Source organism: Enhydra lutris, unplaced genomic scaffold, assembly GCF_002288905.1.
Source record: "Enhydra lutris kenyoni isolate GAN:26980312 unplaced genomic scaffold, ASM228890v2 scaffoldscaffold13, whole genome shotgun sequence".
In the NCBI taxonomy this organism is placed as follows: Eukaryota; Metazoa; Chordata; class Mammalia; order Carnivora; family Mustelidae; genus Enhydra; species Enhydra lutris.
This window is the reverse complement of record NW_019154097.1, coordinates 35471424-35498321: the sequence shown is the minus strand read 5'-3', so window position 1 is coordinate 35498321 and position 26898 is coordinate 35471424. Positions and strand designations below refer to the sequence as shown.

The window sequence follows — 26898 nt, the reverse complement described above, 5'->3', positions numbered from 1 at the left end:
CTCCTAACGCCGTGCTCCCTCGTCTCCTAAGCGAGTCCCGAGGCCACAGGAGGAGCATTTCCAAACCCAAGAGTGCTGGGGTCCACGCTCGTCAGGAAAGTCTGCTTGGATGCTCCAAAGCGTCCATCAGCACGCGTGGCCCAAGGTCCCCGTCACACTGTGTATGACCTCTCGGCCTGTCCCTGGGATGCTGTGAGCTCCTCGAGAGCAGAGATGGGGGGCTGTGCTTGGTGTCCCGGAAGCCCCGGGCGTGCGGTGCAGGTGTCTGTCCCTCTCCACCAGGACCACCTAGGGGTCTAAAAGGAGACCAGTCAGCTCAGCCAGCTCTTCTGCCCTTTGGTCTTACAGGGTCCGGTCAATAATCATGTTACAAGAAAAAGCCCAGGACCGGGAGCGGCTGCTGTTGAAGTTCATCAAGATCATGAAGGTAGCAGCGGCTGCTGTCCCCGGAGTCCGCTCCTTCGAGCCCCGCCCAGGAGCCCTGGGCCTGCCTCATGGCCACCTCTCCCTCTCTCTGCAGCACTTACGGAAGCTGAACAACTTTAACTCCTACCTGGCCATCCTCTCGGCACTGGACTCGGCTCCCATCCGCAGGCTGGAGTGGCAGAAGCAGACCTCAGAGGTGAGTGGCTGGGAGGGAGGCCGGCCGGCCCCTGGGGAGCCAGCCACAGGGGAAGGCACGAAGGAGGCTGCTTGGCTGCCAGCCACCCCCAGCCCCTGGCTTGCTGTGGCTTATCTCTGATCTTTGGGTCCGGAGGGACTGCGTCGTTGGTGCTGGGGTTGTCCCCTCACAGGGTCCTGCTGCCTGGCTGCGGGCCCGTACCTGGGTTCCCGCTTCACTGCTTCCTTCCTTCTGGAGGGGCTGCTCCGGGCTGGCGGCAGCACTCGTCCTTAGGGACATACTGTGGACAGGCCAGACCTATTGATTTCTTTAGGGTAATTGCCAAGAGGGCAAGGACGGGGCGGTGTGGCCCGTTTGGGGGTCAGGGAGGTCCCTGAGGAAGGGTCAGTCATACCAAGACCCAACAGGAAGAGTTTCTGGAGAACAAAGGGAATTCCCAGGCAGAGGGGACAGAAGCATGTAGAGACTGGCATGCACAAGCAGCAGGACAGAGGCCAGCATGGCCATATCACTGGGGAGGGGACCTGCTCTGGACCACGACATGGGCCTTGGGGAGGCCCGGTGAGGACCTCGATGCTTGTGTGGGGAGGCTCCTTTAGAAGAAAGGCAGAGCCCACAGGGGCTGGATGTCAACTGGGCCACCCAGGTGTTATCTCAAGGGGTGACATTAAGGGACAGTTGTAAGTCTACGGTATGGAGAAGTGTGGGACCTTCACAGTGGCTGCCACAGAAACACCTAGGAGGTCCTGAAGAGGAGACATGTCAGGGTGCAAGGTAGCTAACAGGTGAAGAGGCGAGCGGGGCGGATGGGCCAGAAGCACCCGCTGTGTGCAGGGGGCGCTCAGGTCACTGGCTAAGCCTCGGCAGCTCTGTCGTGAGTGCGGCAAGGAGCCAAGGCAGGCTCGGAGCCGGGGATGGCACCGTTCCGGTGTGCTCGAGAAGTCCCTGCGGGTTACAGGGCCGGGCGGCCCCCAGCAGGAGGCCTGGCGCCAGGCCCCATACACGCCACGGGCAGTGGGGGCTTGGAGCCAGGGTTCTGCAGCGGGTACACGCAGGCCTGGGGGCCCGTTCCCACGGTAGGACCAGTCTCCCCGCAGCCGAGGCAGGCCCCAGGGCTGGGCAGAGGCAGGGGCCAGGGAGGAGGCTGGCACCGGGGCCTCACACACGGTCCCTCCCACCCAGGGCCTGGCTGAGTACTGCACACTGATCGACAGCTCGTCCTCCTTCCGCGCCTACCGGGCTGCCCTCTCCGAGGTGGAGCCCCCGTGCATCCCCTACCTGTGAGTAGAGCCCCCGCAGCTCTGCCCCACTGGCTGCTCCCCGGGGGGACGTACGTGTAGAGAGAGAAACTCTCCCTCCAGGGTTTCCAGCTCAGACGTTAGACTTCGATTTTAATGTTAAACTGTAACAGGGAGCGTGTTTTAAACAGAAAGGAAGGGTCCAATGAAAACAGTTCCGCTCTCCCATCTCCCGGTCCCACTGCTGTTTCCTTCCCGCGTCTGCCAGGAACAGGACCACCCCCCCACCCCCGCGCGCCAAGGGTCCTCAGCCGTGGCTGCACCTTACAGTAGCCGGAGGGCTTTATGGTCAGTCACCCAGGAGCCCTGAGAGCGCTTCCCCACGTGGAGCCAAGGCATGGAGGAAATGGGGGGAAACAGCCCTCATCACGTAAGCTGAAGGCAAGGGTTGAAAAAGTCAAAGCTAGACTGGTCTGTCACAGAGCCCTTACTAAGCGGGTAGACACGGGGAACCTCCACGAGGGGGCAGAAGACTCCGCAATGGCCCCGGGTGGGGGGCTGCCCTCCCAGAATGCTACCGTGCTTGCCCCGGGGGGTGGCGGCTGGGCTCTTGGCAGTGTGTCACCTGGGCCCCATTGCTCACCTTACGGCTTCCCGTTCTCTGGTGAGAAGCACCTGTTAACACAGAGACTCTCCATGCCTCCGTCCCCCTGGGCTTTGGGTTTGCTATTTTTTTTCCTGCTCATGTATTAATTTTACAAGGCTCCTCCCACACCCGAGCTGGCTTTCCCAGGGACCCAGAGTTTCTAGGTCAGGAGTTCACGCAGGAAGAGACCAACACGGGCCAGACGTGCTCTCCGGAGCAGTGACCGGGCCTCTCCGTCCTCCCAGGGGGCTTATCCTGCAGGACCTCACCTTTGTTCACTTGGGCAACCCAGACTATATTGACGGGAAGGTGAATTTTTCCAAACGGTGGCAGCAGTTCAACATTCTGGACAGCATGCGGTGCTTCCAGCAGGCGTGAGTACCGGGGCGCTCGTACCTGGCCCCTGAGGCACGAGGGGGGCGGGGATGAAGGAACACCAGGGTCTGCACCGAGGTGGTGGCCCGCCGCGTCCGGGGAGACTGCAGCACAGGGGGCCCGAGGAACGGGGGTTCCCGAGGGCAGCTTGCAGAAGGGCAAGCGGGCTCCTGCCACCAGCCCTCCACCTGTGGGGTGCTCGGGTGCCGGGACCACACGCACGGTCCCTCCGGGAGGCCGTCGGGCTGCTGGCCCCACGCCGGTCCTGACTGGAGGCCCCCCACAGGCACTATGATATCCGAAGAAATGATGACATCATAAACTTCTTCAATGACTTCAGCGACCACTTGGCGGAGGAGGCCCTGTGGGAACTCTCTCTGAAAATCAAACCTAGGAACATCGCGAGGAGAAAAACAGACCGGGAGGAGAAGACCTAGGAGCAGGTGCCGTGAGCAAGGAGAGCGCTCGAAGAGAGGCTCTGAGGGCTGCCGCGACCGGGCGGGACTTTGGACCTGGCCCCGGGCAGGCTGCACGTGTCCGGCCCCAGGGCTCAGCCAGCCCTCTGCTGTGCCGGGCAGGAGCCCCAGCCTTCCTGCTCCCCTTCCCCACGGGAGCGGACGCCGTGCCCCCCGTGGAGCCAGCAGGCAGGTCTCGTTGCTGATTTGTGAGCCCGTGGTTTGGTTTCGGTTCCGGTCTCTGCGCTCACTTCCCTATTCCTCCCCTCCCCACCCTCGCCGGGGAGCCGCACAGGGAGAGCGGCAGACCAAGGCACACTGGGACTCTCTTCACCCTTCCCTTAAGTTTGAGGGTCCTGAATCTGCTGAAATGACAAATGAGTGGACGCTGAGAGGTGGGGGGCTGTACCCCAGGGACTTTCAGTTGGGTCGGCAGAAAGCAGAGAAGACCCGGGAGGCTCCTTTTACTTTCCTTTCCCGGCTTCTTAAATGCAAGGTGGTGTGAGCTTTTGACGTGGCCCAGAAAGGTTCACCAGGTGGCCTTTCAGTAGCGCTGGGCTGGGGCTCCCGTCATGGTACTGGCCCTCAGAACCGTCCTCTTCCCGTCCCTTCATCTCCCCGACCACCTGGCACTTGGGGAGCCGGGAAGAAGATGGAGCAAGGGAGGGTGGAGGTTCAGCTGAGCGGGGGCCAGGAAGTCCTCCTGGGTGAATGAAGTTGGAGAGTGGAGGGGCGTTTCTGTCCTGGGGAAGGTCAAGGTCCCTCCTCTGTCGCTTGCTGTGTGCCTTAAACTCCATCTCCTGTCCCCTAGTCCCCGTGGGCTCCCCTCCTACCTTGCTCCATCCTGGTGGGGCCAAAGGGTGCCTCTCCGACCTCTCCCCCAGTGCGCAGCGAGCTCTGCCCGGTTTAGGACAGGGCGCCCCGCCCCAGAGGGGGGCTGCCGTGGCTCTGGAGGCGCCTGCTGAGGCTGACTGGCCGGCTCCTGCCCCCTGCCCCGGGGCCTGCTCACTCTCCCCATCTTCCTGGTTGGAAACCACGCTCGCTGGTGAGGTGGACTGTCGGAGGCAGGTCCGCAGGGCGGTCCCCGAACACAGAGGGACCACTGTCCCCCTGCCCCTTGGGTCCTGGTTTGCTGACTGAGCGCTTGCTTCTCCTGGCCTTTACTTGGTCAAGCAAATGCCAGGGTCGAACTTCTTAAACAACCATGTCACTTTGAGTCTTTCCTGGGTTCTGAGCAGCTTTCTCCGCTCTTGTTTGGGGTCCTGGACCTAGAGGGGAGAACGTGTGAAATGCCAGTGGCGCCCCCTCGGGCAGTGGTCTGGCTGCACGGGCCGAACGTGTCACTTTCTTATTTAAAGCATGTGGTCGCTGTTCTTCAGCAGTGCAGGGCCAGGAGGCCCCTCACTGGGGTCGCGTCCTCCCCCTTCCCGTCTTGCCCCTGCCCGGCCCAGCGCCGCCAGAGGCTGCTGCGTGCGGGGGGCCGCCCCAGCCCAAATACTCATGCGGGGTCTTCACCTTACACGCCCGTCCGCGGATGGGGATGGGGGCTTTACCTTCCGTCCCCTCCCCTCTGGGAGCCCTGCCAGGCAGAGGGAGGCAGTGTGGGGGACAGGGGTCCCTGCGTGAGGACCACAGGGGCCATGTGCGTTTAACTTACTGGCTGGCAGGCTTCCCACCCTGTGCTAGCCACGCATCCGGGCTCTGATCGGTCTTGGGGACCAGGACCCGGTGTTACCTGCGGGGGGGGGGGGGGGGGCTGGAGCCAGGGATGGGCGGCCGCACGCCAGGTCAGAAGAAACCCAACCTTTCAGAAGCGCCTCCCTCTCCCCCCACTCCACGCCTCCCCCCGTTACAGTGTAATATATATGTATCCCCACTAACCTGGCTGATGGTGGTATCTTCCTGCAGACATTTCAAACCTGTAACTTTTATACGAAAGGAGAATAAACACGGATGAAAGCTGCGTCCACGTGACCATTTGAGCTGCCCCCACGGGGGGTGGGACAGAGGCCACCAGCCCATCTGGAATTTTCCCTCCTTGGTCTTGTGCCCCGTAAGTGGATTAGTGCACAAGTCCCGTACAGCCCCCCAGCCTGCTGGTCAAAACTGAAATTTCTAGGGTAGAATTCTGGGGGCACAGAGGTACCTGGAGCTACTTTCCAAAGCCCCCAAAGCAGGGTCTGTGAAGGCGTGCCTTCTGTACCATTCTGTGTCCTGCACACCCCGAGGCAGCATGCACAGGCTTGGAAACAGCCCCACACGTTTGGGTTTCTGTGCTCTGACGGGGCTGCGTCTCCTGCTACGCTGAGCCCTTGGACTTCGCCCCAGCCTGTGTGTCACCCCCAGCATCTGAGAGAGAGACGGTCAGCTGCTGAGTCCTCTACTGGCCGCCAGTACCAAGAACCAGCCTGAGCTGGCCCCTCTCCTGCAGGTGACCAGGAGGCCACAGGCCGGGTGCAGACACCTGTGCTGAGCCTGCCACCCAGAACCACAGGGCACACCGCTCCCCTCAGCCTGGAGAAGCGCCTGGGTCCCACCGCCACCCCCACATGGCACAAGCAACCTGCGTGCTTAACCCAGCAGCTCAGGAGGTGCAGAGGACCTGAAAATAAGACCTCCCTACCCCCACCCTACATTCAGACCTCAGATCCGTGTCCGGCCCTGGGAGGGGTGCAGTGGCTCCGCACAGCTCCCTCCAGCAGCATGAGAGGCAGACCCCGCACATTCACGGAAACCACTCCTCCTTCGTCGGTTCGGCTTACTCACTAGGGGTGCACGACTTAGGAACCCAGTCAGGCAGGGCGTGGGTCGTTCTTGTCCCGCATTTGCTGGGGACGCCCTGGAGGTACTTCACCCTTGTCTAAGATGGGCTCCGGTCCTGGTTCTGTACTGAGAGGCCACGTGACCTTAGGTAAGTGGCCCCCGCACTGCTGCCCAGGTTTCCCAGCTGGGGCTGGGGTGATAACAGCTTTTACCTCAGGTCTCTGAAGGCGCAGTGAGTTAATACTTGGAATGGGGTCTGGTAAGATTACTTCTCCGCACACACACAGAGGTGTGGGTCCCAAGCACTCCGCAGACCCCTTTCCTTCACTCACTCTCTTAACTAAATAATCCCCCCCACCCCCCAGCAACCCATGACAGCCATGGTAAATGCCACATGAGGAGGTGCCTGACCTCCGCTCACAGACCTCCGGTCCACACAGGCTCACCAGCAATTCGTGCCGAACAAGTCGCTTTAGTCTTACGCACACGCGCCTAAGAACAAAAGGGGGAAACACCTCTCAACTCGTCGAGTAGAACATAGTCTTGACATCAAACCCAGACAACCGTCCAAGAAAATTACAGGCAAATACTTGCACAAAACTTCTAGAATAATCTTAGCAACCCTAAGCCAGGAGCATATAGAAGTCCATACCCCCTGACCACGCTGGGCTTACCCTTAAATGTAAGGATGGAATGTCAGTGAGCTGGCGACCATTCCAGACCTTCATGCTCCATAGCTTATCCAGGTGCCCCCACCTGGTGCCCCTCTGCTTCCTGGGCACCGGGGAGACGCTTCTTCCCAGCCCCCTGCAGGGAGGTCCATGAGACCCAAGGGGCCAGACACGTCACTCGGGCCTGGGAACTCAGCATGGGTGCCCCCTTCATGCTCACTCTTTCCCCACCCTGACACACTTCGAGTCCAAATGCTGAGATGGCAGAGCTCTAAATGGAGGGAACCAGACAGGGACCACCCCTACCATCCCCCACTCGACTTCACGTAAGAAGTGACCCTGTGCGAGTTAACCCACTGGGATTGCTGGGTTTATAAACGTTCACAACATGGCCTAGCTGCTCCTGAGTGTACCATACGAACAAACTGAAGGAAGAATACCATATAATCACCTCGGCAGTCAGAAAGGCCTTTGTTAGAAATGCGACACCCATAATTTTCATTTAAAACTCTTAGAAATCAAAAACTTCCTTAATTGATAAAAGTCACCTTCCAGAAATTCCATGCAAACGTTATACTTAATGTTAAAATACTCAGAGCATTTCCGTTAAAATCGGAACAAATTAAGGACCCTGCTGTCACTTTGTCCATCGCTCTATTGGAGATTCTAGCCAACACAGCAGGAAAAGGAAAAAACGAGATTACTAAGAAAAAGCTACCAGGCTGGGTGGCTGGCTGGGACAGTAGAGCGTGTGACTCTTCATCTCATGGTCTTGACTTCAAGTCCCATGTTGGACTTTTAAAAAGAAAGAAAGAAACTTAGGGGCGCCTGGGTGGCTCAGTTAAGCATTCAACTCTTGATTTCAGCTCCGGTCATGATCTCAGGGTCTTGAGACTCAAGTCCTTCATTGGGCTCCACACTGAGCATGGAGCCTGCTTGGGATTCTCTCTCTCTGCCTGCCCACCCCCAACTTGTGCACTGTCTCTCTAAAAAATAATAATAAAAAAGGAATCCTTGAAGGTAAGTAGCTGTGCAGTCAGGAAAAAAAAATTGATTATGTTCCAATATACAACCAACAACTAAAAACCAATTCTTGAAGGCTCCCACTTATGCTGGCATCATAAGCCTTAAGTGAAACCATTAACCTCCAAAAAAGAGGATGTAGCAATTGTAAATACTTTTGTACCAACACAGGAACACCTTTATACACAGCAAATATTAATAGACCTAGAGGGGGAAAAGGACAGCAATAGAATAATAAAGGACTTAAGTGTGCCACTCACATCAGTGGACAGATCATCCAAACAGAAAATCAACAAGGAACTGTCTGCCTTAAAGGACACATTAGACTGGATGGACTTGATGGAACATTCCATCCCAAAGCAACAGAATACACATCCCCAAACACACATGGAGCCTCCCCCAAGGAACATACATGTCAGGCCACAAAACGAGTCTTAATGAGTTTAAGAAGTCTGACATCATATGAAGCGTCTTTCCTAACCAGAATGATATGAAACCAGAAATCAGTTACAAAAAGAAAACTGGACAAGCGTTACGTGGAGAGTGAGCAACCAGTGGGTCAAAGGAGACATCAGAATACCTTGAACAGGGCGCCTGGGCGGCTCAGTCACTTGAGCGACTGCCTTTGCCTCAGGTCGTGATCCCGCATCCGGCTCCCTGCTGAGCAGGGCATCTGCTTCTCCCTCTGACCCGCCCCCCTCTCATGCACTCAGTCTCTCATTCTCATTCTCTCTCTCTCAAAATCTTAAAGAAAAGAAAATACTTTGAACAGGGCACTAGGTGGCTCAGTCGGTTAAGTGTCTACCTTTGGCTCAAGTCATGATCCTGGAGGAGCCCCCAGGATCGAGTCCCGTGCGGGGCTCCCTGCTCAGTGGGGACCCTGCTTCTTCCTCTGACCCTCCACCCCATGCTGTCTCTCTTATTCTCTCTCAAATAAATCTTAAAAAAAAAAAAAAAAAAAAAAAACCTTCAACAAATGAAAATGGAAACACAACGTACCGAACATACAGAGTGCTGTAAAAGCAGTTCTAAGGGGGAAGGTGATGGGAGAAAAGTAAGATAAACAACCTGATTTGTGAACAACCTCGGCAATTAGGAAAAGAACAAATGAAGCCCAAAGCTAGGAGAAGGAAGGACATAACAAAGATGGGAAATAGAGACTAAAAAGAAACAAAATGAACAAATCTGTAGCTAGACTCCCCAAGAGACTACTCAGAAATGAAAATGATGTTACAACTAAAAAGGGGAGAGGAGGGGCATCTGGCTGGCTCAGTCAGCAGAACATGGGACTTTGGATCTCAGGGTCATGAGTTCAAGCCCCACATTGGGCTTAGAGCTTACTTAAAAAGATAAAAATTGATGTTACAACAGATACCACAGAAATACAAAGAATCATAAAGAGACTACTATGAACAATTATGTAACAATGACCGGGCAACCTGGAAGAGATAACGAAGTCCTACAAACATATAAGACAGAATTGTGAAAATACAACAAAACCGACAGACCAGTGAGTGGAGGAGACAGAGTCCGTCCATCAAGAACCTCCCAACAAACCGAAGTTCAGAAGCACGTGGCCTCACTGGTGAATTCTACCAAACAGCCGTCCTCCTCTAACACTTCCACAAACAGAAGCAGAGGGAACATGTCCACACTCCGCTGACGAGGCCAGCGTCCCCCTGATAGCAAAACCAGACGAGGATGCCACAGAAGAGAAAAATCACAGGCCGGGGCGCCTGGGTGGCTCAGTCAGTTACGGGTCTGCCTTCAGCTCAGGTTGTGACCCCAGAGTCCTGGGATCGAGCCCCACATCGGGCTCCCTGCTCAGCGGGGAGCCTGCGTCCTCTGCCTGCCGCTCCCTGGCTTGAGTGTGCTCGCTCTGTCAAATAAATAAAATCTTAAGAGAAAAGAAAATCACAGCCAACAGCCTTGATTGACACAAATGCAAACATCCTCAGTAAATGAGAGCAAACCAAATTCAACAATACATTAAAAGGGTCGTGCGCATGATGACCCAAGTGGAATGGGATTGCAGGGGTGGTTCAGCGTACACAAGAATTAGGGTGATCCACTCACTACACTAACAAAAGGAAGGAAGAAAGTCATAGAATCATCCCAACAGATGCAGAAAAAGTGACAGAAGTCAACATCCATTTATGATAAAAACTCAACAAAGTGGGTGTAGAGGGAACACACCTCAGTATAAGAAAGGCCACCAACTCGGACAAGTCCACACCTGGCTGCATTCTCACTGGTGAAAAGCTGAGTCTTCCCTCCAAGCTCGGGAACAAGCCAAGGGTACCCACTCTCGCCACATTGATTCAACTTAGTGCCAAAGTTCTCGCCGCAGCAATTAGGCCACAAAAAGAAACAGAAAGCATCCGCATTGAAAAGGAAGAAGTACAACTCATTATTTGCAGATAGCATGATATTATATGTAGAGAACCCTAAAAGTTCTGCCCAAAAAAACTTGAAGCTAATGAATGAATTCAGTGAAGTTGCAGGATACAAAACCAACACACACAAAACCGATTGCACTTCAGTCACTAATGAACTATCAGAAAGAGACATTAATAACACATTTACATTGCATCAAAAAGAAAATACCTAGGATTGAATTAACCAAGAAGGTGAAACACATGTACTCTGAAAATGAGATATTAATAAATTGAAGACACAAATAAATGGAAAGCTACTCCATGCTCGTGCGTAAGAAAAACAGTTAAAATGTCTATTCTCGGGGCACCCGGGTGGCTCAGTTGGTTAGGCATCTGCTTCTGGCTCAGGTCATGATCCCAGAGTCCTGGGATCAAGCCCTGCATTGGGTTCAGCGGGAAGCCAGCTTCTCCCTCTCCCACTCCCCCTGCTTGTGGTCCCTCTCTCGCTGTGTCTCTGTCAAATAAATAAATAAAATCTTTTTTTTAAATGTCCATTCTACCCAAAGCAATGCACAGATTATTGCTATCAAAATCCTAATGGCATTTTCCACAGAAATACGGGGATCCTAATATTTGTACAGAACCAGAAAAGACCCTGAATAGCCAAAGCAGTCTTGAGAAAGAAGAACAAAGCATCACACTCCCTGATTTCATACTATATCTCAAAGAGACTGTAATTAAACACACACACACATCAATAAAACAAGAGAGCCCAGAAATAAACCCATGCATATATGGCTGATTAATTTACAGCAGAGGAGCCAAGAACAGACAGTAGAGAAAGGAGAGTCTTTCATTAATAGTTCTGGGAAGGCTGAACAGCCACAGGCAAAGGAATGAAACTGGATGTGGACTCCTGGGTGGCTCAGTCAGCTACACATCCAAATCTTTCTCTCCAGTCAGATCTTGAATCTCAGGGTCATGAGTTCAAGCCCCACATTGGGCTCCACACTGGGTGTGGAGGCTACTTAAGAAAAAAATGGAACTGGACCCTTTCTTATACTATACACAATAATTAACTCAAAATAGAGTAAAGACCTGAATTTAAGACCTGAAACCATAAAGCTGCTAGGGGGAAACAGAGGCAGAAAGCTCCCTGACATCAGTCTTGGCAATGATTTTTTGGATTTAACACCAAAAGCAAAAGCAACAAGAGTAAAATTAAGCAAGCAGAACTACATCAAACTAAAAAGCTTCTACAGGAAAAGAAACCATCAACAAAATGAAAAGGCACCGTACTGAATGTGAGAAAATATTTGCAAATCATACCTAATGTGGGGCTAATATCCAAACTACACGAAGGACTTCTACAGCTTCATGGCAAAAACCGATGTAATGAGCGCCTGGGTGGCTCAGTCCGTTAGGCGTCTGCCTTCATCAGGTCATGATCCCAGCCAGGGGCCTGGGATCGAGCCCCGCATTGGGCTCCCTGCTCAGCAGCAGCCTGCTTCTCCCTCTGCCCCTCCCTGCTGCTTGTGCCCTCTGTCTCTGTCAAATAATTTTTAATTCTTTTAAAAAAACAATAAACCAGGGGCACCTGGGTGGCTCAGTCGGTGAAGCAGCTGCCTTCAGCCCAAGTCATGATCCCAGGGTCCTGGGATCGAGCTCCACATTCGGCTCCCCACTCAGCGGGAAGCCGGCATCTCCCTCTCCTACTCCCCCTGCTTGTGTTCCCTCTCTCATTGTCTCTGTCAAATAAATTTTTTTTTAATCTTAAAAAAAAAAAATCCGATGAAAAAACGGGCAGAGGATCTAAATAGACATTTTTCTAAAAACGTACAAATGGTCAGCAGGTGCACGAGAAGCGGCTCAGTACTCACCATCGGGGGGTGCAAATCAAAACCGCAGCGAGCTCTCCCCTCACGCTGGTTAGGACACCTAGGATGCAAAGCAACAAGTGTTGGTGAGGGTAGAGAAAAAGGAGCCCTGGTGCAGAGCTGGGAGAGCAAACCGGCATAAGCCCCATGGAAGCCAGTGTGGAGGAGCCCAGAAATACTGAAAGTAGAACTACCCCATGGCCAGCGAGTCAGCCCACACTTAGTTATCCAGAGGTGACGAAAGCACCAACTCAAAAAGATGCACACATCGCCGAGTTCACTGCTTGCTCTGGGGGGCCGGAGGCAGAGGATGGAGGCAGGCAAAACGGGGGGAATGGGTCAAAAGGGACAGACATCCAAACCTCTGGTTCTGAGTCAGAGGGAGAGGACCTACAATGGTGATGGAATCCGCACTGTACGGCGTGTTTGAAAGTCACTAACAGGGTAGATCTTCAAAGTCGTCATCTAACTTCGTATGGTGACACGTTAACCAGACTCACCGTGGTGATCATTTCACAGGATACACAAATGTCAGACGCTTCCCTATACACCTGAAACATGCCATATGTCAGTTAAACCTCAGTGTGTACATTAAAAATGATAAGATTTTATTTAAAAATACACAGAGAGGGACATCTTTTGTGGGTGGGAAGAGTAACTTTCTTAAAGATGTCATGCATTTCCCAGTTAATGTGTACATGAGAAGTATCCAGAGAAATTCCAAAAAGATGTCATATAGTCCTTGACAAGTTTATTCTAAAAATGTATAAGAATTTCTACTTCTGGTAGATGCAGACTTGGTGGTTCAGACCAGCCCTCCTGCGAGAAAAGCTGTACAGAATATTTTCAATCACTGCCTGAATTTGTGGGAAAGCCAGCCAACGAACGAATGATTGGTCCTGGCTTCAGCAGGAGACAGGAACCCAGAGAGGTAAGCCGGACACCTGGGGCCACATAGTAAAGGCACCTGCCAGCTCCACAAGAGGAAGCTGGGAAGTTCTGCAGCGCTTCTGATAGCAGGGGATTTAAAATAAGAGTCTGGAACTCCCGCTCCGCGCGAAGGGAGAGACTACGAGTACACCGCCCTGAGGGACTGAGCCCGTGTCAAATCCTCTCTGTCCCTGAAAGCGGATGTCTGGCGTCCCCGGCACCTGCCAGAAGCAGGTAACGACGAAGCCTCACGGTGGGAGGCGGCAGCATCCCAGGCCTCCGGTCAGTTCTCCAGTTTTTCACATACAATGAAAACCAGGGATGCAAGGAGACAAGCAGCACGAACAGAGGAAGCCCCAGAGCGGGACGCCTAAGTGGCCCCGGTGGTTGAGCATCTTGGGTTTCAGCTCAGGTCCTGACCTCAGGGTCTTGAGATCGAGCCCCACACCGGGCGGGCTCCGGGGCCAGAGCGGCTCTGCTGGAGACTCTCTCCCTGCTGCTCCTCCCACTCACGCTCTCGCTCTCTGTAAAATACATATAAACAAGCAGAATATTTTTTAAAAAGACCCCCCAGGGCTGGGATTCGGAAAGCACGGTGCCTACTTGTCCTAGGCGTAAGGCAAGATGGAGAATTTGGGTGAACAACTAGGAACATAAACAGAGGCCGAGTGGAAATTCCAGAACCGAAACATACAGTGAGTGACCAGGAGCGCTCCGTGAATACGGTTCCCAGAACCCGGGACCCGCAGACAGAGGAGGGGCCCCGGCAGGAGGAAGCGCCCAGAGAGACGCTGGACGCCCCGGCTGGGCAGAGACCCCGGCGGGCCCAGAACACGCCTGGATCCAGACACCGATGCTGCGCTGTGTGTCAACTTGCCAAAAGTGAACTGGAAAATTTTTTGAGAAAAATAAATAAAAATTTAAAAATAAGTTTAAAAAAATAAAATCCGAAGTGGAACTGGGCACCAGAAGGGCAGGGAGAAGGTCAGAGCACCCGGAGACGCGTTCTTGCTTGGGGGCGCCCCAAACGGGACCGATCTGAGCGCCCGCCCGCCCGCAGGAGGCGGCACGGACCCTGTCCCCACACGCCAGGGCGCTGCTCCACGGGAGGCGACCTGCCGTCCTGCGACGGACGACGTGCGCCCCGCTCCCGCGCCTGCGAGCCGTGCAGAGAAGCGCGTGCGGGCCCCTGCAGAAGGACAGCCCGCTGGGGGCGCGGCCAGCAGCATCTCCTTGCACGTTTCTCCCCCCGGTCCGCGGGAAAGCCTCTCCTCAGCACGCTCAGGGCGACCCCTCGACGCCAGGCGACCGCGACCTCTCTGCGGTCACGCGCCGAACCCGCTCCACCTCGGTTCCACCCGACATTGAGGACTTGCCCAGCGCCCTCCCTCAGGGTGCTCTGGTGACTACACGGTCTGATAAAGGTCTCCCAGGCCGGACTGGAAGCTTCGGGAAAACAGACTCCTCCCTCCCCGCTGCAAACCCTAAAACTGGAGCTGCCCCGTCAAGGCGCGCACCTTTCCGGTTCCTTCCGGGACACAACGCACCAGCCCACCGGTTCGAAAGCGCAGCGACGGACCGCGCAAGCCCTCCTCGCCCGCCCCTCCTAGGGCACTGCTGTCAGCCGCTGAGAAGGTACCCTTCTAGACTGTTCTTTGCACGTATACGAGAAGGTACCCTTCTAGACTGTTCTTTGCACGTACACGCACGTGAGTGTGTGGTGCGTGCATTCTGCAGGGAGGCCACAAGCACCGGGACAGCGCACACACCGGCCGTGAGAGTCCGAGTTGGGTCCCTCGCCAGCTCCGGGCGCCCGGTCTTCCCCAGGCTGACGGCAGAAGCCACCTCGTGGTCCACATCCGTACTCGCCGGACACGCAGTCCTCCCCGCGGCTTTCCAGGTGTGAGCAGCCTCCCCTCCCGCCCAGCACCCCGGGCTACAGACCTCCCCCACCATCCTCTGTCGCCGGTGGAGGGCTGTTTTACACTTAGCTCTTTAACCCATCTCGGAGTTGTTTTTGCATGTAATTATAAAGAATTCTTTTTTCCAACCAGATAACCAGCTCCGTATTATGAGCCTTCCTTGACTCTCCCAATATTAAAAAACGCCATTTTGATCAGCTATTAACACACAGATATACACACTGGGAATGTTTTCTGGGCTTTATTATTTTTCACTGACCCATCTCTGTGGCAAAGACATGCTGTCCTGATTTTTTTTTTTTTAAGATTTATTTATTTGAGAGAGAGAGCACAAGTGGGAGAGGGAGGGTGGTGCAGAGGGAGAGGGAGAAGCAGGCTCCCCACTGTGCAGGGAGCCTAACTTGGGGCTCGATCCCAGGACCCCAGGATCATGACCTGAGCCAAAGGCAGAGGCTTAACAAGCTGAGCCCCCCAGGAGCCCCATGCGGTCCCCCCGGGGCAGCTGCAGGCTGTGGGCGGCGCACGGTCAGTGCACAGTGGATTTCACTCCATCAGTCTTTCTTGTATGGCTCCGTGGGGTCGGGTGGGGGACTTCCTCCTCGCTATGCAGATGGGTTTCTATCTTGAGTCACAGACCCCTTTGAGAATCTGGACACCTTCCCAGGAAAACGCCATGAATGGCTTTTCCTCCCTGCCGGTTGGGAAGCTCCGGGCTGTGCTTAAGCCCGTGGTGAGGGCCTGCTCCCTGCTCTCTCAAAACCTTTGGCTGTGGGAGACCCTACAGAAGTCCCCACCGTCCGTACGCAGCTGGTCCAGGCTCTGTGCGGAACACCCATGGGGTCTCCACGAGTCTGCCCCCCACTCCAGGAACAGCTTGTACTGCCGCCACCCCATTTTACAGATTGGGATTTCCCCATTTTCTCAAGAAACCAGAAACTCCAGGGCCTGGGTGGTTCAGTTGGTTAGCATCTGCCTTTGGCTCAGGTCATGATCTGGGGGTCCTGGGATCGAGCCCTGCATCGGGCTCCTTGCTCGGCGGGGAGCCTACTTCCCCCTCTCCCTGCTACTCTGTCTGCTTGTGCTCTGTGTCAAATAAATAAAATTTATAAAATGGAAAAGAAAAGAAAGAAGGAAGGAAGGGAGGAAGGAGAAGAGAAGAAAGAAAAGGAAAGGAAGAAAAAAAAGAGAGAGAAGAGACTCTTTGAAGGCAAGGACTGGGACTGGGGCCTGGACAAGTGGGAAGGTCAAGGGCCAGGAAGCTGCAGGAGGCCTCCGTGCCCCACTCCCCAAGCCCCCTTCCTCTGCAGACGGTTCTGAGTCTTGCTAACGCGGAAGGCCATTCTCAGGACCACAGCTGACCGGGGGGGACCAGGCACGAAGCAGAGACACGCACGTGCACCGCGACAGGCCGCCCAGCAGCCTCTAGGGCGACCTGAGTGCTCCCCGGTCAGGGTGGCCCTCGCCACACAGGGACCCCCAGTGGAGCTTCCATGGGTGGGCGACAAAGTCAGGGACCGAAGGAGTGGGGGTGGGGCCGACTGGAAGACGCAGACGGCGAGAACAAGCAGGAGGCAGGACGGGGGGAGAAAGAAGTTTCTGGTAAAGCAGCCCCATGAGAAACGGGTCACATCGCAGAGGGGCCACACAACATGAGCAACCAACAGACCCCGGCCAGAGCCGCCTTCCCCAGTGTCTCGGTGACCGTAGCCAGGACAGCCCCAGAGCCCGGCGGGGCGCGGACGCCGCCGCTCGCCCCGCACGGGAGCCCGGAAGCAGCACGCGGAGCTCGGCCCGGGGCTGGCTTCTTGTTTGTTGACCGGACACGGGGGCCGCACACGGAGTCGGCATGAGAGCGCCGGGCTCCTGGGTCGGGGCAGGGGCTCGGAACCATCCGCCGGGAGCTACCGAGGACAGGGGACGCCGCTCGGCTCCTCCACGGGGAAGAAGAAACACCAGCGGTTCTGTCTTCGGGCACCAGGCCGGGCGGCAGGTGGCTGGGGCCGGAGTCGGCTCGGAGGACAAGGACAGCTCTGGTCCCTCTGGTGGTCTCCCGGGTGTGAGGGGAAGGCAAGGGCCCTGGGGGCCCAGCCAGCACGGCCCCCGAAAGACCTCGGGAGGAAGCACAGAGGCCAGGGGCTCCGGCGGCCCGGGCCCCGCAGCAGGTCAGTTAGGACGCGGCCGGGGCCACCGGGAGGGGTGAGGCCCCGCCACTGCTGTGCCAAGGGCGCCACACCCCAGCTGTTCCTGCCCCCGGGGCCCCTCTGTAGGCGAGAGTCCACAGAATCAGTGCGGCTTGGGTGTCCCTGTGCGTCCCCGCAGCCCTCAGGACAGGAAGAGCGCCACCAGCACGTAGACGACCCAGCCGGCGGACACGAACACCCCGAAGAGCAGGCTGAAGAGCACGAGCGAGCGGGCCTTGCGGGACGCCTCCTCCGCCTGCGCCAGGTCCCCCCTGCTCAGGGCCACGCGGGTCTGCAACGAGACGGCGGCGGGTGTGGACACGGAGCCCCACGCCCGGCCCGCGGTGCCGGTGCCCTGACATGCCTGCGACCTGCCCGCGCCACCGCGCGTGACGCGGTCGCAGCCACGGAGGCCACGGGCACCTGCCCCTGGGCCCCTGCCACAGGCCTGGCCCCCGAGCCACAGCCTGGGCCACCGTCGCCCCCACTCTGCAGCAGAGGAAGCAAAGACTCAGCCGGGGCCACGCGGCTAGTGGGGGAGCCAGAGCTCACGGGCGGCTGGGTGGTGGCCTCCCGAGTCCCCTCCGAGCAGTCCCCAGAGCCGCCCTCCCCCCACCCCCCAGCTCTAGGACGGGGGGAGCCTGACCGGCACGCGGGCCAGCTCTGCCCACGCAGAAGCCCCCGGGGCCTCGCCTACTCGCTTTCCCAGAACATCCTCATCACCGGGTCCCCAGGGACCAACCCCGTGCCCGGTCAGGAACGTCAGGACGAAGGAAGGAGTTATGCAGGGGATGGACAGACGGAAGGAAGCTATTCAGGGGATGGACAGAAGGACAGACGGATGGACAGATGGTGGTGGACAGACAGGGACAGTGGCTGAGTTCACAGATAATGGAGGTGGGTGACGGAGGGACGAGCGGAGACCAGGGAGGCAGTCAGCGGGCGGCTGGGCGGGGGGCGGACGAGGCGACGGGAAGGGGGCGGCGGGCAGAACCGGGCGGACGGACGAATGGCGGCCTCCAGCCCACGAAACACAAGCCCCCACCGAGGCAGGTCCTGGGCCTTCAGTCATTCACACCTTCGTTACAAACTGGTTTAGCCACATTTTCAAGAGCGGCTCTGCAGGGGTGTGGCGCGGAGGCAGGAGGGACGAGTATCCCCGTTCCCCCGCCCGGCCCCAGCCTGCCCGCCCCCACCTACCTCGTGCGAGTACACGACGGCGACGAGCCCCGTGAGCAAGCAGCAGAAGAGCGTCACCAGCACCGACTCCATCATGTGGTCCTTGGGCAGCGGCCTGTGCTCGGTGGCGGCAGGGGCTGGCATGCCGGCCACGGGGCCGTTGTACTGTGGGGACGGAAGCCACGACCCCGCGGTGAGGGGACAGTCATCCGGGGACACCGCCCACTCCCACTCAGTGAGGCTGCAGGTCACCAAGGGGCCAGGCGAGGGCCCCCCTCTGCCTTCTCGGGCCACAACCGCACCTGTCACCAGCCCCCAGGAGTCCCCTCGCTTCTGCCCTCTGCAGACTGTGCAGTCCAGGGGGTCCAGCTCCGTCTCTCCCCACCCTGACTGGGTTCCTACCACAGGCCCTCTAAGCTCTCCCCGACAGGCACCCTGGGGTCCCTCAGTGTTTCTTAAAGCCTAATCGAGTCACTTGCCACTCAAAGGCCCCGGGGCCTGCACTAGGGACCCCACCCTCCTACCCTGTCTCCTCATGAAGCTGAACTGACCCCCATCATCCCCAGAACAGGTGGGGCCTGGCCCCCCCCCCCCCAGGCCTGTGCCCAGAAAGCCCCTCCTCCTCCTCCCCGCTGCCTGAAAGCTCCTCTTCAGCCCTCAGAACTCAGCTCAAACACCCCCACCTCTGGGAAGCCTTCCAGGCTTGCCCACCGCCCCCCCCCCCCCCGGCTGCGGAGTCCTTTGCAAGTCCCTCAGCTGCAGGGGCCGCTGACAGGGACTCTCTGTCTCTCCATCTCCCAAGCTGTCCCCTGGAGAGGGAGGCTGTGGTGAGTGGGGGCGGCAAGGGGGGCTTCCTGGGAGGTAAGTGCACATGTACAAGGGGCCCCTGGGTGGTGGGGGACTGCATGGGAAATAGGTGGGCCTGGCGCAGGGGTCGCAGGGTGGGGAGGGAGGCGGGGGCCGGGCCCACTCACCACCGGGAAGGGTGCGAAGAGCGGTGGCGCAGCGGGCGTGGGGTACAGGGGCGCGGCCGGCGGTGGTGGGTACAGGGCCTGGGGCGAGGGCCCGGGCTGGAAGAGGACCGGCCCCTGTGGGAAGGGCGGGTACAGCAGGTGCACGGCCTTGGGGTCCGGTGGCGCGTAGGGCGGGGGCTCGCCCACGAAGCCGATGTTGGGCACCCCGTGGGCTGCCACCTTGGGCCCCTGCCGGGCCTCGTCTGCAGCCTCGGCCTGGGCGGAGGACACGGCCACAGCCTCGGCCTCGGCCTGGGCATCGGCCAGAGGTTCCTCCACAGCCGGGGAGCTGCCCCCATCCACGGCCACCTCCTTGCTGGGCCCTCTGTCCTCATCCAGGAGCTGTGGGAGCTGCGGGAGCTGCGGGAGCGCGGGGCTCCGGGGGTCCTCGGAGGCTGCGGGGCCACCGTCCCCTTTTGCATTGGCTCCTGGAAAGAAACCCCAGCTGCTGTGAACCCCAAGCGCCACCGAGCCCGGTGGGACTCCTCCCGCCTCCCTGCTGCAAATCACAGCCCCTCCAGGGAGAAGGTTCTATTGGCGCTGCCCATCCCCACCCGCATCCCGCACTCGGGCCTCTCCCCGAGGCCGGCGCTGGAACAATCTACCCAAAGCGCAAGTGTGGGACAAGAGGGCAAGGGGCTTGCTGGCGTCACTCGGCCGCACATCACCAGGCTGGGCTGGAACACAGGCCTTGCCCCTGCTGGCTGCTGCTGGGCACTGGTCCTGCGCCCGCGGCCCTGTGGCTGGCAGACTGGACCAGGCAAGGATCCGTCCAGGGCAGCCCCTGAGATCTGCTCTGAGAAGAGCTGAGCCAAAGCGATTCCTGGCTTGAGAGCCAGGGAAGATGCGGGGCCGCCGGGGTAGCAGACCCTGGCCAATGGGCTGACCTCAAAGAGCCAGGAGGTCACTACAGGCCAAATGCCCGCTGAGGCACAGAGGAAACAGGAGCCTGAATGGGGGTGGACAAGGGGCAGAGAGCAGAGCAGCAGGTGGGGAAAAGCCCACCAGCAGCAGGGTCAGTGGGTGAGAGCTCAGAGGCCCCCAGGCGCCCAGCTGCCCTCCAGCCCTGACCCTGGCCTGCATCCATGCTCTCAACTCCTGGGGAAACCCATACAGGGAAAGCTCACTAACATGGAGGCAGGAGGCCAGATGGGAGAACTGTCCCCCCAGCGTCAATTCCAGGAAGAACCATCACTTAGACACCCCAGCAGAGGCCCCGGCCACAGGAGGGAATCACGACGACAGACCCAACAGGGAAGGACGGGCGCTGCTTCTCCGACGAGAAACCCGCCACCCCAGCAGCTCAGCCACGAGGACCCGCCCTCTCCACAAAGCCACGCTCCTCTTTCCGTGTTGGACTTGCCTGTGATTTTGCCGCAGTTTACCTGTCTCGAACTGCAATTCTCTGCTCTTCCTGAATAAACCCGTTTGTGCTGGTAAAGTAACAGACTCTTCTTGCCCAGGGTGTCTCTCTGGAGATACCCAAGCAGGTTCTACAAGTCCTGAAGGGCACCCTGACCAGCTGAATACCTCTGAGTGTCAGGAAGCCCACAAGCGAGACCGGGGTGAGCCTGCAAGGCCTCGGCAGGGTGGGCGGCCCAGGGCCTGGCTTTGGACGTTTACTTCCCAAATGCTCGTACAGGTCATAAGAGGCAAAGAGAGAAGTAAACGGCTGTAGCGGCAGCAGCTCGGGAGAGGTGGGAGGAGCCTTGCTGAGACCGCCCCTCCCATCCCTGGCCTCCTTCTCCCCTCCCAGGCCCCCCCCAACACCACCCCCTACAGGAACTGGTCGGCAGAGTCCGAGGCCAGGGATCCTCCACAGAAGGGGTCCCCAAGAGCAAGGAGTACTGAACCCCAGTGAACCCCCCAGCCTCCCACTCCCAGACCGGCGGGGGTGGTGGTGGTTTATGCTCCACCCTGTCACCTGTGGCGACACCCTGGCCCTGTGCCCTTGAATGTGGATGGGGCATGTGACACACTTTGGCCAACAGAACACTGATAAACCCTTCCAGGGGCGCCTGGGGGGCTCGGACGGTAAAGTGTCTGACTCCGGATTTTGGCTCAGGTCATGACCTCAGCGTCGTGAGATCGAGCCCCCCGTCGGGTTCCACGCTCAGCCCGGAGCCTGCTCGTCCCTCTCCTGTGCTCCTCCCCCCACTCGCTCAAACTCACACTCATTCTCTCTCAAGTAAATAGATAAAATATTTTTTTTAAAGATTTTATTTATTTATTTGTCAGAGAGAGAGAGAGAGAGAGAGAGAGAGCGCGCGAGAGTGAGCACAAGCAGATAGAGTGGCAGGCAGAGGGAGAAGCAGGCTCCCTGCTGAGCAAGGAGCCCGATGTGGGACTCGATCCCAGGATGCTGGGATCATGACCTGAGCCGAAGGCAGCGGCTTAACCCACTGAGCCACCCAGGTGTCCCTAGATAAAATATTTTTAAAAACAACTTCCAAGCAGAGGCTTCAAAAAACCTCTCCCCCCAGGTTACCAAGGGCCGGAGAGCAGGGGCGAGGCAGCGCGTAACGGAGGCGGATTTCAGGTGGGGAGGACGGACGCATTCGGAGAACGGACGGACAGCGGCAGTGGCCACGCGGCAGTGTGAACGTGCTCGGTGCCCGACCTGTGCAGGTAACAGGGGCGCCCGGGGGGCTTGGCCAGTGAAGCGGCTGCCCTCAGCTCGGGTCAGGATCCCGGGGTCCTGGGATCGAGCCCCGCCTGGGGCTCCCTGCTCGGTGGGAAGCCTGGCTCTCCCTCTGCCCCTCCCCCGGCTCATGCTCACTCACTCGCGCTCTCTCTCTCTCTCTCTCTCTCTCTCTCTCTCTCACTCTCTGACAAGTAAATAAAATACAAAAGGAATCTACCTGAAAACACTGAAAGTAACCCAAAGTGGACAGACGGTGGACGATGGAGTTGAAACAGAAAAGCGACTGTCAAAGGTACGGGTTCCCACAGACTTTCTCTCATTTCCCTCCAGCTCCAGGGCCACCCCGAGTGACATGATGGGGCAGGACAGGGGACTGAAGCCACTCCAGAAACCCCGTCACGTCCCGACCAGAGGAAGCCAGAAAGGGCCCCGCAGAGTGGGAAGAGTGAGGAAATTCTTGGGTTGGAGGAGGCCATTAAGGGGACATGAGCGCAGATAACCCCATAGCTGGACCCCAGCATTCGGAGGGTCCTCACCCCCCCTCCTGTCCTAGGAACGTGGGTCCCCACTCACTTCCCCAACCCCCGGCCCCGCAGACTGCCCCCAGGTCACAGCCCACAGCCCCAGTGGTGAGACCACCCGGACAGTATCTGTGACTGAGCCCAGTTAAGGCCGCTCTACAGACTCGTAAGATGTGGCAGGGGTGACCCGCCAACCCTGTGGCCCCTGCGAGGAGCCTCTTCTGTGTGTCCACTTGCTCACGAACCCCGCCACCTGCCCATCTGGGCCCCCTCCCTGCAGTCTCTCCCTGCCTTCCAGAGCAAGGGGGCAGCTTTGGATCACACCGGAGAAGCCACCAAGGAGCAGACAGACCAACGCCTGGAAAGGGAGGGCGGCAGAGGGAGCACCCCTGCTTGTGTACGTGAACGGGGGCGACCAGTGGGTCTGTTTCCCCAAGACTCTCAGACTCACTACCAAAAATCGCACATCCTGTGAAAACCCTTAGTCTCAAACAAACCAGGACAATTAGTCACCCGAGACCAGATCCACACGGGTCGTGGGACTTAGCCCTGAGCTGCATTTGTAGGGGACAGACCCAGACCGGCATAAAGGAACACCAGATGACCACCAAACCAGGGCAGAAGTATACACCTATCAATTAATTAAATGTCAATGTCCCCTACAAAGCCTGGGGGGCTCAGCAGGGGAGTCCACATCTCCCTCTGACCCACACCCACCATGTGCTCTCGCACACACTCTTGCTCTCTCTCAAATCCATTAAAAAAAAAAAGCTTAAAAAAAAAAATAACTGCTCAGCGGGGAGCCTGCCTCTCCCTCTGCCCCTCCTCTTGCTGGTTCTCTCTCACTCTCAAATAAATAAATAAAAATCTTAAAAAAAAATAATTAAGTGTCAATGGCATAAATTCTCCAGTCAAAAGACAGTGTCTGGGGAAAAAAAAAAAAAAGACCCACTCTATGCTGCCTCCAAGAGACTGACTTCAGATGGAAGGACACACACACCTTAATTGAAGGGATGGAAAAAGGTATCCCGTGCAAATGCAAACCAAAAAAAAAGTGAGCGTAGCTGTGTTTATATCAAAGTAATAAAACAAAGACTGTGGGGCACTTGGGTGGCTCCGTCGGTTCAGCGTCCAACTCTGTTTTGGCTCAGGTCTCGATCTCAGGGTCATAAGACTGAGCGCGTGCACTCAGCATGGAGTCTGCTGAAGGTTCTCTCCCCCTCCCTCTGCCTCTCCCCTACCCATGCACACATGCGCCCACTAGCTCTTGCTCTTTATATATAACTAAATAAATAAATTGAACCAACAAAAACTGTAATAAGAGACAAGGGTATTGCGTAAGAATATAGCGGTCCAACAGAAGGATACAGCAATTATAACCATGTTTGCCGCCAGCACAGCAGTACTCAGTAAACAAGCAAATATTAACAGACCAAAAGGAAGAAACAGACGGCAACATTGTAATAGCATGAACTTCGATGCCCACATACATCAATGGACAAATCGTCCAGACAGAAAAATCAGTAAGGAAACACCAGTCTTAAACAGGTCAGACCAGATAGACCTAGAACTACACAGGACATCTTACCCAAGCCCAAGGAAATACACACTGTTCCAGGGCAGAAGAACATCACCAGTACAGAACACACGTTAGGCCACAAGCAAGTCTTAATAAATTCAAGACTGAAACCTTCCCAAAGATCTTCTCGAGCCACAGTGGTAAAAACAAAACAAAAGAAAAACCTAGAAAGCAGGGGGGCCTGGGTGGCTCAGTTGTTAAGCGTCTGTCCTTGGCTCAGGTCATGATGCCAGAGTCCTGGGATAGAACTCCACATCAGGCTCCCTGCTTGGCGGGAAGCCTGCTTCTCCCTTTCCCACTACCCCCCTCCCCTGGCTTGTGTTCCCTTTCTCTCTGTCTCTCTCCCTATGTCAAACAAATAAAATCTTAAAACAAAACAAAAAACCTAAAAAGCAATTACAGGAAGAAAACTGGAAAAATCACTGGTATGTGGAGGATTAACACCTTGCTGCTGACCAACCACGGAGCCAAAGATGGAATCAAGAGGCAAATTAAAAAACAAAATGCCTCATGACTAATGAATATGGAAATACAACATCCCAAACGTATGGGACTCAGCCAAAGCAGCTCTAGGAGGGAAGTTCATAGTAATCCATGCTTGACCGAAGAACAAGAAAGTCTCAAATCAATGACCTGACTTCACACCTCAAGAAGTCAGGGGGAAATGCTACCCAAAGTTAGGAGAAGGAAGGAAATAATAAATATGAGAGCACAAATAGAGACTAAAGAGAGAAAAGAAATCAATGAAACTAAGCACCAGTTCTTTGAAAAGATAAAACTGACAAACCTACAGATTTGTCACAAAGGGAAAAAGAAACAAAAACACAGATGTTCTAACAGAGAGCACAGAAATACAAAGAATCGTAAAGAGACTATGAACAATTATGTAACAATGACAGGGCAACCCAGAAGAGATCAACAAAGTCCTAGAAACATACAAAACAGAATTGTGAAAATACAACAAAACCAAACAGACCAGTGAGTGGAGGAGACAGAGTCCGTCCATCAAGAACCTCCCAATAAACCGAAGTTCAGAAGCACGTGGCCTCACTGGTGAATTCTACCGAACAGCTGTCCTCCTCCAACACTTCCACAAATGAAGCAGAGGGAACACGTCCACACTCCATTGATGAGGCCAGTGTTCCCCTGAGAGCAAAACCAGACGAGGTTTTCTCTCCACGGAAGAGAAAAATCACAGGCCGGGGTGCCTGGGTGGCTCAGTCGGTTACGTGTCTGCCTTCAGCTCCGGTCGTGATCCCAGAGTCAGGGGATTGAGGCCCGCATTGGTCTCCCAGGGAGCCTGCCGCTCCTCCGCTCCTGTGCACACATGCTCTTGCTCTGTCAAATAAATTAACTCTTTTAAAAAAGATTTTATTTATTTGTCAGAGAGAGAGTGTGTGAGTGCATAGGCACCCAGAGTGGCAGGAAAAGGCAGAAGTAGAAGCAGGCTCCCTGCTGAGCAAGGATCCTGATGTGGGACTCGATCCCAGGATACCCGGATAATGACCTGAACTGAAGGCAGATGCCCAACCAACTGAGCCACCCAGGCGCCCCTAAGCACACTTTTTTTTTTTTTTTAAGATTTTATTTATTTGACAGAGCGAAATCGCAAGTAGGCAGAGAGGCAGGCAGAGAGAGAGGGGGAAGCAGGCTCCCCACTGAGCAGAGAGCCCGATGCGGGCTCGATCCCAGGACCCTGAGATCATGACCTGAGTTGAAGGCAGAGGCTTTAACCCACCGAGCCACCCAGGCGCCCCCCTCAAGCACATTTTAAACAGAAAGATACAGAAAGATTGAAAGTACATGGGTGGGAAAGGTATGCCACAGAAATAGTAAGCAAAAAAGGTTAAAGTGGATTTCAATATCAGATAAAATAGTCTTCAAGACAGAGCATGGTCAGTAATAAAGAGGAACCCTTCATAATGATAAAAGGGACAAATCACCAGGAAGGCATAACAGTTATAAATGTATGTGTGCCTAATCACAGAGCTTCAATATTCGATATACATGAAATGAAAATTTATAGAAATAAACACACAAAATATACCATAGTAACAAAAGACTCTAATATTCTTCCTATAGCAATTGATACAATAACTAGACAAGCCATCACTTAGGACCTAATTGATCTGAGCAATGTTATAAACCATCTTGACCCAACTGATGTTTACAGAATTCTATGTCCAACAACTCTTCTCAAGCACACAAGGTACAGTCACCAAGGACCACATGCCAGGCCACAGAACAAGTCTCAGTGTTACAGGGATTAAAATAATCCAGACTGTCCTCTCTGACCAACCACAACAGAAATAAGTTAGAAACCAAGAACAACGATCTCTGTAGAATCAAATACCTGAAAATTAAATGACATACTTCTAATTTATGGCTCAAAAATAAAATCATGCAGTAAATTAGAAAACATCTTGAACTGAATGACAATGAAAAAACAATGCATCAAAATGTGGGAGATGCAGCTAAAGCTGTTTATAGAGGGAAACACAGAGCTTTAAATGATTACATTAGAAAAGAAGGAAGGGGCGCCTGGGTGGCCCAGTGGGCTAAAGCCTCTGTCTTCGGCTCAGGTCATGATCTCAGGGTCCTGGGATGGAGCCCCCGAATCGGGCTCTCTGCTCCGCAGGGAGCCTGCTTCCTCCTCTCTCTCTTTCTGCCTGCCTCTCCGCCTACTTGTGATCTGTCAAGTAAATAAAATAAATAAAATCTTTAAAAAAAAAAAAAGAAGGAAGATCTCAAATCAAGGACATAAGTCCACCCAGGGATCTTGCTAGAAAAGGAAGAGCAAAGTAAACACAACGTAGATAAAAGGATAAAAATAATAAAGAACAAAAATCAATAAAATAGGGGCAACTGGCTGGTGCCTGGCT

The 26898-nt window shown here is 55.6% G+C and overlaps 1 protein-coding gene across 1 annotated transcript in view; it reads left to right on the top strand.

Moving 5' to 3' along the window:
* LOC111145866 (Rap guanine nucleotide exchange factor 1) overlaps positions 1-5094 on the top strand; it is a 79358-nt gene extending 74264 nt beyond the window's left edge. The window contains exons 20-24 of the mRNA XM_022501144.1: positions 349-427; positions 521-622; positions 1805-1902; positions 2752-2880; positions 3168-5094. Coding sequence (XP_022356852.1) covers positions 349-427; positions 521-622; positions 1805-1902; positions 2752-2880; positions 3168-3318 — 559 coding nt within the window. The 3' untranslated portion in view covers positions 3319-5094. The remainder of the gene's footprint in view (positions 1-348; positions 428-520; positions 623-1804; positions 1903-2751; positions 2881-3167) is intronic.
* The last annotated feature ends 21804 nt before the right edge of the window (positions 5095-26898 follow it).